Source organism: Fringilla coelebs (assembly GCF_963513975.1).
Source record: "Fringilla coelebs genome assembly, chromosome: 20".
Lineage (NCBI taxonomy): Eukaryota > Metazoa > Chordata > Aves > Passeriformes > Fringillidae > Fringilla > Fringilla coelebs.
Window position 1 is genome coordinate 945,361 of NC_140046.1, and position 12,621 is coordinate 957,981.

Consider the following 12,621-nt stretch of genomic DNA (forward strand, 5'->3'; position numbering starts at 1 on the left):
ACTGAGATAATGGCCCTGGCAAATTCTCTGTGTGCCATATAAAATCCAGTAAACATATGACAGGTGGGTAATTTTTCATCTCCTGTTGCTTTCTGAGGTCCCTACTCCAGGCCCTGCTGCAGGGTGGCTGGAGGAAGGCCAGAGCATCCTCATCCTCAGCTCTGCTCAAGGAGCTCTGCAGGGACCCCACAGCGGGGTCCCTGGGGCAGGCAGTGTAGTTCTGGGGTCACACCTTGGGCTGCCACAGCTGCTCAGCCCAGTGGTGACACCGGGAAGAGCTGGGGGTGGGATGAGGCCAGGATGAGGGACGGCGTGATCTCACCAGCACTGTGACATTAAACAACGGCCTTCCTCTCTTCTAAAAATACCTTTCCCCTCTTGCTCCCCACAGCAGTAGAGGAGATGATGTGCCAAATACACCTGCTCCAGGCAGCTTTTGGGACAGGAAAGAGGAAATCTTTTGGGAGATCTTGAGGAAATCCTCGTGACTTGTGCAGATGTGGAGTGAGCAAAGCCCTGGGAAAAGGCGGCCCCTGGAGCCAGGGAGCAGTGGCAGCACTTTGTCACCGTATTTACACTTCCACTTGCCCAACACGAAGCGTTTGGCTCTCCTCCACTTGCGGAAGGGATTAGCTACTTCATAACATCTAGACAAGATAATCTCTCCAATTTTGCTTGGAAGAAGTCCCTGACAAAGAGCAGCAAAGCAACAATAATGCCAGATGAAACAGTAATTGAGTTTGCCTTCTTATTACTTTCTCAGCTAAGTTTGTGTTGGTTTGAATTTTATTTTGTTGTTGTTGTTGGTACAGAACAGCAAAACACTGTCCCTGAGCTGATTCAGACCAGCAGTCCCATCTGTGGTGAACTGCAGCCACACAAGGAGGTGAGAAAAGAGGGGAGGGGGAATGACTGCAAGAAGTTACGTGCAGTGTAAGTGATGTTACACACTCCATCCTCACTGAAGCAGTGCTGTTCTGATGGTGCATCCAGTAATACCCCACGAGAGACAGAGCTTTAGTGCTGCATCAATCCAAAATGGCCTCAGCCAGGAAGAACACATCCAGGAGCCTCTGCCCACTCCAGCTAAGTATTTTTCAGTTTCCCCAAGGTTTTCCTTCCCTTGAAAGAGCACCCTAGTATGAAATAGCAGGAAGAATAGCTGCTGGGCTCTTGAGGGCCTCCTGGCATGGTTCCCCAATGATGCAGAGAGTTTCATTTGCAAAGGTGAAGTTGAAGTGCTCCCAAGTGCCAGCGAGGCAAATGTCACCTCCTGGAGTGCTGGTGGACCGTGGGCTGGGCATGGCTGCTGGCTCAGCCCAGGCAGCCCCAGCTCAGCACCTGCTTCTGCAAACTTGGGCAAGCAATGGTGCATGCAGGAGACATTTGCTGGTACTGTGTTATCCCACTAATAGTTTAAGGATAATGTAAGAGGCTGCTGTCAATCCTGGCCTCGAAGGAAAACACATCATCCTTGTTTCCTATCTCTGCTCACTAAATGATAGCCATGTATATTTTTAAGGGGATTGTCCTTTGGATTCTTTTTATTTGTCACCCAGTATCAAAACTCTAGAGGTCACATTTTTCAAGTTCTTTCCTTGGAGCTTCAAAGACTATACATTTACTTTAAACAAAAACTAAAAACCCAGCAATTTTAGAAAACCACTCCACACCCAGGGACTTGGGAAAGCTCTAAATATCACTGCCAAAGCCCAGGGCTCTCAGCTCAGCTTAAGAGCAGTTTGCTTTTGCTTCATTATAACCAGTCTGTAAGTGTATTTGCACTTAGAAATTGCACGTTTGTAATTGTGCCCGTTTGTAAGCAAGCTATGACAAACAAGTGTTGAGTGCCCAGTTCTTATTTCAGGCAGTTAAATGTTTGGTCCTGCTCGCCCCCATCTCCAGGCTCTGACCCACACTGGGAGCACAGAGGCTCCAGGTGGAGCAGGGATGCCCCCTCAGGGCTGTGGCAGTCACACAGAGCACACACAGGCACCAGTGCCAGTCTGACCTGGCTGGGTGCCACCTCCAGGACAACATGTGGTGCCCAATCTGGCATGGAGGCACAGGGGAGGGAGATGATGCCTGGCCCAGCTGAGAGCCTTCAGTGCAAAATTAACCCATCAATGTAATTTGGGTAAGTCTGAAGTGGCAGAGTGACTTCATTACAACGCCGAGCTCCATGTGGGTTCCCAGCCTTTCTTCCTTCAGTGTCTGGAGCCTGGAAACCTCTTCTGCTGGGCTGTCAGCTGGGCCTCACACAGGTTTTCATACAGTTCTCAGTGTGAGCCTTAGGCAGGTGGATGAGCCTGGAAGGGAAATGAAGGACCTAAAGATCTGGATCCAGCTCAGAAGGAAGGAGGGGAGCATTGTTACAGACCTTGTCATCCAACATCTCTTTTGGATCTTACTCTCCTGACAAAGCTCGTTCTAATTATTTGCATAGCTTGATCTTGACATCAATGGAAATTCCAGCTGAATTTTGGCCAAGAAAGGACGGGTATGTCAGGGCCAGTTGCTTAATTATGTTTACAACTAAATTGCTGCAGTACATCTTCACTTCCTCGAAAGTCATTTTCCTCTGCTCTTTAATTTCATAGAACAATATGAAAGACATGAATCTTCATGAAACTCCTCTCCTAATGCAGCAGAGACTCCACAGTATTTGCAGGCTTTGCTTTTCATCACAAGAGGTCCCAGGGGAGGTTCAAGGTAGGATCCTTGCCATCCCGGCTCAGCAATCACAGAAAGCCAAATAAATAAACCAGGAAGTTGGCAAAGCCCTGATTCAGCAAAGGCAGAAGCACAAGTTCAGCATTAACCTCTCCTTAAAATGATTTGGAACAGAAGAGTTAATCTCATGGCTGCCCAAAAGTCAGACCAGGGATCCAGGACCTTGACAGTCAGTATATCAGTACTTTAAATCTAGTGGGAGAAGGTGCTTAAAGCTGAGGAATCTCTTAAATATGGGAGAAGCACTTTCCTGGTAGGAGATACTAACTCAAAGAACGGTTTCCAGTCCATGGCCAGATGTAGTGGTTGGGTGTGACTGTGGCCAAGTAAGTGATGCCCTGAGCATTGCTGATGTTGGATGGCAGCAGATGGGTGACTCCAGGGGAGGCTGCCATGGCCCCAGCAGCTCCTCCTCACCCCCATTCCTCTCATGGGGAGGCCAGAGATCCCTGGGCAGTGCAGGCACTGGAGGGGTGTCAGGGCAGCAGCTCAGCCAGGGGCTGCAGTGCTCCCCGTGCTCACCAGCACTGCCCTGGCGAAGCCTCTCGGGTGCGGGAAGGAGGGTGTTGGATCGAGGTAAGGGCCGGTGTGCATCAAAATACCCTCTCAGGGGAGGGATGCAGGGTCTGCCTCTGGGCTGCAGGGGTGACCCTGGGTCGGAGCAGGGGGAGGGAGGGCAGGATGACCCCTGGAGAGGTGGGTTTGCGGTTTAAACGTGTGGGACATCCCCGCAGGAAGGAGTGCGATGCTCTCCCAGCCCCAAGCATGCCCGAGCGACGGGACACGGCTCCCGCAGCCGGCACAGCCCAGCTCCCTCGCTCTCCGTGCTTATCTGATCTGCACCTCCGTAATGATGTGGTTAGAATTGAATTATGGTGCTTTAATGTAGTTACAGCTACATTTCCCAGGCACATTTCTTCCTGACGTACAATGCTGGAATTTAGGATGTGGCCAGAGGCTGTGTGTGACTCCTTGTCTCCCGGGCTAGCTGCAGCCTTGCCACGTGCTGTGCCAGGCCCTGGCCGGAAAGGGAAACCGAGGAACTCGAGCCACATCTGCTGCTGGAAAATCAGTGAATGACATGGAAAGCTGGAGAATTGCATTAAAGGTAAGCCCAGGGAGACAGCCCTATGGGCAGGGAGTGAGGCTCCTGCCTGCACACAGCCAGGCATGGCTGGACAACAGCTCCTGACACGGACAGCATCCCACAGGTGGGTCTGTTTTGTCCTTATTTGAAGGAAAATACCTTCAAAGATCCATGGATGAAGGGGTGATCTTTAGCGAATATATAAGTGGTAGTGTGTGAGGATTTTGTGCCGATTGAAGATCTGTGCCAAGATAGTCTAAAGCCCCATGGAAACTTTCTTGCTCTGTGTGTCCTTTGGTGTGAACTTAATGGTCATGGAATTTGCTGTATCAGCAATAAGAATTATTTGATTAACTGGAAAGGAGCAAACAAAGTAGTTAACTCTAAAGTCAGACAGGAAATGATGGGTTTGCCATTTCCATCATGCCAGAGGTGCAGGAAAGCCCAAACTTCAAAATGTGAGTGATCCCCACAATCTACAGAGTGGGAGCTTTGCTTATCAACCTCTCAGGGTGTTTTCATCAATTCTGATCTGCCTCTTGTTAATTTAGAGCAATGGTGTCCTCTGGGGAGTGACTTGTTTTTCCTACCCCTGATTCAGCTCCACACTTGTGAATTTTAAATGCATGTGCATATATAAATGTGTCTGTATTTATCCAGATCCTGCCAGCACATGTTTTGCAATAATTCTCCTTGGATGTTCTTGCTTTCTCCTGCAGTCAATTTTTTTTTGAATGACATGGAACTGATAATGGATGTGGTTTCAGTGTGATCGGGCTGACTCGTCTCATTCCACCTCTCCTGCTTTTGAGCAAGAATGTGAGGACTTGCTGTGTCTATTTTAGATTCCGTCATGAAAGGAATAATTGAGATTGAGATTCTTAGTCACTCAATGCGGAAGGTCAGGGAATTAATGCTGTGTTACACCAGACCATTCATTTACTGGGCCTCCTTTTTTTTTTCCCCTTGACTGTCTGTAGAGGAAAACAAATGTGGCTCAGAGAAGGTAACGCATCTTCAACATCGTACACAGCCCCAGCCTCCGATAATACACACTGTTTATCTTTATTTTTGGGGTGTTCCAGGGTAGTTTTATCATCATAATTGATTAGTGGCGACAGGGAGAAAAAAATCCAAGAGTAACAGGAAGAAATGGTTCCAGTGAATCCATTGACTCAGTGGTAGCATTGATCTACTTCTGGGAATTATTTATAGGAGAAGATTCATAGTTAATAATATTAGTTTGGACTTTGGGAGCAGTTTATCAGAGGCTCTTAAAGGGCTTTGGTAAAAATTAATCAGGGAGAGAAATAAGGTAGATGGCTTGGTTTCAGGAGAGGGAAGGAAATGGGATTTCTGGCATAACTCTGTCCACCCCAGGGTGAGAGACAACACAAGGGGTAACTCGGGGTGCTTGGATCTGTCCAAGCACAGGAGTGAGAGGCTGGATTTCCAGCTGCTCTATCAGACAATAGAAGTCTTTGGAAAATTCCCCACTAACCCCCTCCTTCAGGTGAAGCCAAGGTGCCCACAGGACAGTGACCCACCCCAGATCCAGCAGGGAGAGCTGCCCAGGGACAGCACAAACCCTCCTCTTCCCCTTCCTCTCCTCACTGCTTTGTTTTTGGCTGTAACTTAATTGATCTGTATCCTGCAATCCTACCCGCAGGAGGAATGACACATCTGAAAAAAGCAGGAGGATTTGTTTAAAGTGAGCTGCTTGGGTTTTTCGCTGTGTGTATATATAGAATTGCCTGGAAGTAGTAAATAGAATTAAACACTGTGGTTCTGAAAAACAGAATTCTCAGGGCTGTCTGTTGATTTCAAAGCTGATGAAAACAAAGCAGGCTTTGAAATCTTTCCTTGCAGAGCTTCCCCCTCCTCCCTTATCATATGAAAGATGGGCCTGATAATATTTGGGTTTTATTCTTCTTTTGAAACAGTTGAAAAAAATGCTGTTTTCTCAGTTAAGATGAAAATCACGATGTTTTTAATAAGGTCAGTGTAATGTCTTCATTAGCAAATGCTGAAATAATTTGATGCAGATCTGGAACTTGACAGGGAAAAACTCCAGTGTCTACCCAAAATATAGAGCCACATTTGCACCAGGTGTGAACCAGTACTGCTTACCTAAAATTACTGGTTCTGGGATAACCTATTCCTGTTTAGGGACTGGCTGCTGTGTTTTTAAGTCACTCCCTCCTGCGCAGCCAGACTCAGTGGTTTTTGTTTGTTTTCCTGCCTGGCCCTGGGCTGCTGAGAGCCCCAGGGCTGGGCAGCGCTCATGGTTGTTGGGTTTGGTGGTTTCCTTTCAGCTGATGGAGCAGGTGGAAACAGAGGGACAAGCAACATGGGAAGAGGTGTAGTGCTCACCACGAGGAAACACAGGTGACGTTAATGGATGGGCAGCCTAAAATTAAATGAAAAATATCCAACGCCCTAAGTCTGCACTCTGCTGAAATTTGCTGCTGAGTGCTGTGCACTTAAAAGCCTGTCCTCTGTTGTGAACCCCAGGGACACACAGGAAGTCTTTGCTCAGCTCTTTGAAGATGTGGATGGTACCTAGACAGCCCTGACCAGACACTACAGACCCCGGAAACATCTCTTCCCTCCCCTGTGCTGGGTCTCCTCCAAGGCAGGGCTGGCACAGCCCCTCTCCTGGTGTGGCTCTGTGGGTGCTGCAGGCACTGGGGTAATGCCCGAGGCAGAGACGCACCAAGAAGATCAATTGTTAGCAATGACATATTCTGCATTTCCAATGATCTTTGACTTCCTGGCAGCTCCCCAGCATATCACCCCCTGGAATTCTGTCTAAATAATGTTTGTCAGGTGAAGCCACAGTTGGGCAGCCGGCAGGGCCCTGCTCCTCACCGGGGACTCGAAACCCACCGGCCGATCAATCTCCACAACCTGCTAAATGATAGATGGAATGTAATATAGGTCATTATTCCTTCCCTATGCGTGAAAATGAATTATTCAGTAAAGATTTAGATCCTTTTTATTATGACACCGGATTTATAGAGCATACAACACATAAATGCAGATTTCTACAGCCCCAGATAGATGAACTCATTCTCCAGGCACCGTGAGGTGGATGCAGCCCCTCGGCATCGCTGCACGGCAAAGATGGGATGTCCAAAGAACACGGCTGCAGCCTGGGAAACTGGGACCTGCACCTTCTGTTCCTGGAACAGCATTCCCAATCCATACCCGGCTGGTTTAGGAGCCCAAGATCCCTTTGTTTCAGAAATCAGGCTCTCAGGGCCCATGTATCTCCAAGGAGATTTGGGGTCTCATGTCACTTTGGCCTTATAAATGCTCATCTTAACAAAACTCTGCATCTCAGTCTCTGATATGAAATGGGAGTTGTAAAAATTGAAAGGAAATTGGTGAGGCTAAAACCTGCTAACAAGAGTAGGGGCTATGCGGGTATGTGGGCAGATGCAATTGTCCCAAATTCCTGTGTCCTGCAGAGCCACCATGGAGGATCTGGGCTGGTTCCAATCAATAGCAGTAACTTTCCTTGTTATTGGACTAAATGCTTCAACTTTTAATTGTGCAGCTAGGGAGAATGTTATCCCTGGCCGGCACTTATAGATGTCAGCTTTGCAGTTCATTAGCTACTACCCAAATTCCACTGGGACTTTGGATTTTTAGCATGAACATTAGAGGTTGGAGAGGAGGAGAGCAGAGGGCAAGCCTGCAAACTCTCAGTGGACTGGAGGAAAATCTGGGATGGGGGCTGGAGCAGCACCTTTGGGGCTGAGTGCTGTCAACTGCTGCCAAAGGAGCAGGACAGCAGCTCCTGGTTTGTCACCCCAGGCTTCAGGTGCCCGGTGTGTCCCCAGAGCATCCCTGGTGCTGTGGGTTTGGCTTCTGCTGTGACAGCAGAGTGCTCAGAAAGAGCAAAACCAACTGAACAGATTGAAACTGGTCACTCCCATTAACCCAGCCTCAGCTCTGAGGGAGGTGGAGAAAGAATGTACTGATAAAGTCTTCCCAAAGCCGTTTGACCTGTAACGTTTGCTGATGGAAGGGATAGCAGTGGAGATTTCCTTTTAATATATAGCAATCAAAATTTCTTTCTGAGCCATAAACAGCTGCACTGAAGTTCCTTCTGTCCATCAGCAAAATCTGTCTTGTGCTTGTTCATTCTGGAACCCCTTTAAAATTCTGCACCGGTGCCAGAGAGATTAAAGGGGTAATATAACCCCAGGAACCGCTCTCCTGACTAGTAATTTCCCAGTGATTATTACAAGAAATAGCTAAGATCTAAAGGAAGCTCAAAGGGGGAGAAAAAGACTGTTCTTTAATCCCCCCCCATCCATTTCCTTTGCGCACTGGTGCTGCTCATCCTGCTGGGGCAGGGCCGGGTCAGCCCCTTTTCCCTGCCTGCTCTGGCGGAGCACAGCCTATCCCACTGCTGAGCCAGAGTTCAGCACTTCATGGCAAAACAAACCAAATAAAGGGAATTGTATCCCATTTTACAGTGGTCAGCATCACAGCATGAAGAGGGGTGTTTCTCCAGTGGGCCTGACCTCCCAGCCCCGCGCACATCCACTCATTCGCACCTTGTTCATTAGTCCCTGCTGTAAAGTAGATCCACATACTGCCCCCAGCCCCAGTGAAAATATTATAATCCCTGAGCTGGAAATAGTTGGCAACCCCAAAACAGCTCTTGCAGGTTTTGCTGCTGAGCTGGGAGGTCTTTGGTTGGGAGGCACCCGGAGCTGGATAGGTGGAGGAACTCAAAATCCACGGATGTCTCTGAAAATGTAGGGCAATGTGGCTCAGTCCTGCTGGGCGGGTAGCCCATACTCCTTAATTTAGACAAACCTGATTGCTGTAGATAATTACACCAATACCTGGTAGCCCCATCCCGCAAAGCACTGGTCAAACACCGAGTGGCAAATGCAGGAGCTGAGCGGAAAGGCTGGCTGGGCAGTGCCTGAGGGGCCGAGTGGTGCTGCTGGAGCCTTGGGATGAGGGGATACCAGGACATGAGAACACCGGGGTGAGGGGACAGCGGGGATGCTGGAGGCCTGCAAGGGCACTGGGATATGGAGGAGCCCCAGGACACGGTGACACAGGGACACGGGCGCTCGGCGGGGCAGGAGCTGCAGGAGCCCCGGCCCCAGCCTCTTCCTCTGAGGCACCCCAGAAAGCTGCGGTTTAAACCCGGGGTGCCCGCAGGGTCCGGGCGGTGCCAAGGGCAGCATGGGTGCGATGTCCAGGTGTGGTGAGGGTATGACACCTCTCAGTAACGCCCAAATTCTTCCCAAGTCGCTAAAATTTAATTTTCCTCTCCTGGACACCCAGCAGGCACTTCCCAGCCCCCGGAATTCTCCCCTGACGCCCGGCTGGGCTGTGCGGGGTGGGGAGTGGAACAGGGGGCCGGCAGGAACAGCCAATTTCAGCCAAAGCCACCCCTCATGAGGGTCGGGGGACCCGGGCCGGGTGTGAGGGGCTCGGGGGGACAGTCCCGGGAGGACAATCCCATGAGGACAGTCCCGGGGGACAGTCCCGGGATACAGTCCCATGAGGACAGTCCCAGGAGACAGTCCCGGGGTCCAGTTCCATGAGGACACTGCCGGGGTACAGTCCCATGAGGACAGTCCCGGGGTCCAGTTCCATGAGGACACTGCCGGGGTACAGTCCCATGAGGACAGTCCCGGGGTCCAGTTCCATGAGGACACTGCCGGGGTACAGTCCCATGAGGACAGTCCCAGGGTCCAGTTCCATGAGGACAGTCCCGGGCGTCGCGGACACGCCTGAGGGACGGGGGGGGCGGGGCGGGAGCTGCGCGGGGAGGGCGCGGTGACGTCACGGTGACGTCACAGAGGGCCACGCGCCGGCGGAGGCCCCGCCCCCGCGAGGGAGGGGCGGGATGGAGGGAGGGGAGGATGGCGGCGGGGGGAGGGAGCGCCGGCGCGGCGCTGAGCTAAGCCGATCCCACGTGTGACGGATCTGGCTGCTGCCCCAGCGCCTCTCCAGTGAGATCCTCCGGTAGCGGAGGGAGGAGGAGGAGGAGGAGGAGGAGGGGGGGAAGGGAAAAAGGGGCAAAGCAAGCGGAGCGAACCGAGCCGGAGCCGGGCCGGGGGGGGCGGGTTGGGCGGGCGGGGGGGGTTCTCTAAGGGGCTCTCGCTCGGCGCGGCCATGGAGGCGGACGGGAGCCAGGCTACCTCGGGGAGCCCCGGAGAGGCGCAGCACGACCCCGGGTAAGTCGGCGGGGCGGCGGGGGCGCGGAGCGCGGCGGCGAGGGGCGGTCAGGCGGGCCCGCCCCGCTCCGCGCCGCTCCGCTCCGCGCCCCTCCGCCCCGCCGGGAGCTGCCCCGTCAAAATGGCCGATCCCGCACCGGCGCTCAACTCCGCTCTGCTCTCTCCCTCCAGCAAGATGTTCATCGGCGGCCTCAGCTGGCAAACCTCACCAGGTAACCCCCGCCCGCCGCCCCCTCCCCACGCGTGTCCCGCCCCGCGTGGGCCGCGTCCCGCCGGCCGGGCCCTGCCCGCGCCCCCCCATCCCTGACCCTCCTCTCCCTCTCTGCTCTCTCTCCGCAGACAGCCTTAGAGACTATTTTAGCAAATTCGGAGAAATTAGGGAGTGTATGGTCATGCGGGACCCCACCACCAAGCGCTCCAGGTAAAACCGCCGCCCACCCCGCTCGGGCTGACAAACTTCGCGAGTTGCGGTCGGGGCGGGTGGACCCGCAGCCCCCAGTGCCGGCCCAAAATCCCACCCCCGCATCCCCCCGCACGCGTGGGGCGCTGCGGGAGGGCTCTCCCCGCCCGCATCCCTCCAGCCCGGAGCAGGAAACAAAGCGGCCGGTGGAGCCGGAGAGGGGCCGGGGGTCGGAGCCGGCCGCCCCCTGCTCCCGGAGGCTTCGGGGGAGGGCAGAGGAAGGAGGGGGACCCAGCGGTTTATTTTTATGACTTCTCCCTTTGGCTCTAATTCTCATCACCACATCCCCCCCCCGCCATCCCCTCGCTCTTTGTCTCTCGCAGAGGCTTCGGGTTCGTTACGTTCGCGGATCCGGCGAGTGTAGACAAAGTCCTGGCCCAGCCGCACCACGAGCTGGACTCCAAGACGGTAGGTGCTGCGGGGGCTGCCCGCCGCCCTTCCCGCACGCCGGGGACGCGACCCGGCCGCTCCGAGCCCCGCTCGGGCCGGTGCCGCGGGCGGTGCCAGGCTGTCATTGAACCGGGACCTTGCCTGGCTCGGCTTTTCCTTTATATTTTTATAGACGCTGCTTTTTAACTTATCAAAAGCGGTAACTTTTTTTTTTTTTTTTTTTTTGAAATCGGAATTCACCCATACCGACCGCTGGCTCCTCCCCCGGCCTTATATTTTATTGAGCGGTGACATTGAAAAAGCTGTGGAGTAAAATCCAACTTTTTTTTGTGTTAGGCTGCGGCATGCTTTCTGCAGGGAACTTTGTGATTCTTTTGATTGATTATTTATGTATTGTTGAGCGCGTTTCAAGGTGGGAGTGACTTACTGTCAAACCGAGAAAGCTGCTGCTCGTGTCATTTCCCAAAGTCATTTTTTGGAGAGGTCCCCTCACCTGTGATGGCAGGGCCCCGGCGAAATGCACGCGGTAATTTATGGGAAGCTCTGCAAGAGCTGGAGAGTGGATGTGGTAGAGAAGCACAAGTCTTAATGTGTTGTTGTTTCTCCAGAGCTTTTTGCTGTGCTCAGTCTCCAGTGCATAATATAAGGGAAAAAATGCTTGTGAGATGCAGCTGATTTTTATTATTTTTTTTTTAAATCAACATTACATTTTTGGGGGGTTTTTAAAACAAAAATTCTGTACCTGAGTTTGCCCCCTGTCCTAATATGGTGCTTTCAGTGTTGGGTCAAACAAAAGGTATCGGGCAAGTGCAGCTCTGGGCCCTGTTTTCTCCCTGTGACCAAGGCCAAGCAAAAAGATGAAGTTTTTGTCCCCTACTTCGTTGTAGTTTTGAGCCTCGACGGGGCTGGGAGGGGAGTGGGGAAGGACACTGGTAGAGGTCATCAGTGCTCTGGTGCTGCTGGCTCTGGAGGGGGCTGTGTTTTGGGAAGGGAGCTGTCTGCAGAGACATTGTGCTGGGCAGATCGAGCGTGCTCCCTACTGTCACTGGGGTTTACAGGCTGTGTTCTGGGGCTTAAGGGGTTTATTTTAACCTGAGCGTGGTGTTAGGAGCAATCCTGTCTCGGTGCTGCAACATCTCACGGGTGCCTGTGTGTGCGAGATTATAGTTCAATGAAGGAAGGGAGAAGCAGGGAGCAAATGTGAGGATATGTTTTTTTAAAAATGTAATTTATATGGAAACAAAAAGCCTAAAGCTCTTGTAGAAGCAGGTGGAATCTAGTGTTTTAATTCAACCTACAGATTCTGCTGGGCTTGCCTGAACACGAAGCCCATGCTTTCACATGCCTTAATAATTTGATTTTGGGTTTAATCAGATATGGTAAGATAACTGATTCAACTGTGCTCCTGAAATTAAACTCACCAGACTTTTCATGTACAGCTATATTCTCTATGTGTTTTTAAAGATAAATTTAGATAAGAAGAACAAAGGCAAACAGTATCTTGAACGAGAGTTTAAAAAAAAAAAATCATGGGAGGACACCCTGTCATATTTCTGACTATAATTAGGTCCTCCCCCAGCTTTTTTCTTGTATCACAGTCTAGTCCCTGCAATGTATTAATTTGCTCTTCTCTGGGGGAGGGGTAAAGAGCCTCACCGGGGCAAATCTGCCTCCGTTTTGGTTGTGTGATAATGATTGAATCAATCCAAATACAAAACTGACCTTAGAATCAG

At 51.6% G+C, this 12,621-nt stretch overlaps 1 protein-coding gene across 7 annotated transcripts in view; it reads left to right on the plus strand.

Moving 5' to 3' along the window:
• Positions 1-9,958: 9,958 nt before the first annotated feature.
• MSI2 (musashi RNA binding protein 2) overlaps positions 9,959-12,621 on the plus strand; it is a 199,929-nt gene continuing 197,266 nt past the window's right edge. For all 7 annotated transcript variants that reach the window (XM_084219019.1, XM_084219020.1, XM_084219021.1 and 4 more), the window contains exons 1-4: positions 9,959-10,038; positions 10,210-10,250; positions 10,378-10,459; positions 10,822-10,906. In XM_084219019.1, the coding sequence (XP_084075145.1) occupies positions 9,977-10,038; positions 10,210-10,250; positions 10,378-10,459; positions 10,822-10,906 (270 nt within the window). In that variant the 5' untranslated portion in view covers positions 9,959-9,976. The remainder of the gene's footprint in view (positions 10,039-10,209; positions 10,251-10,377; positions 10,460-10,821; positions 10,907-12,621) is intronic.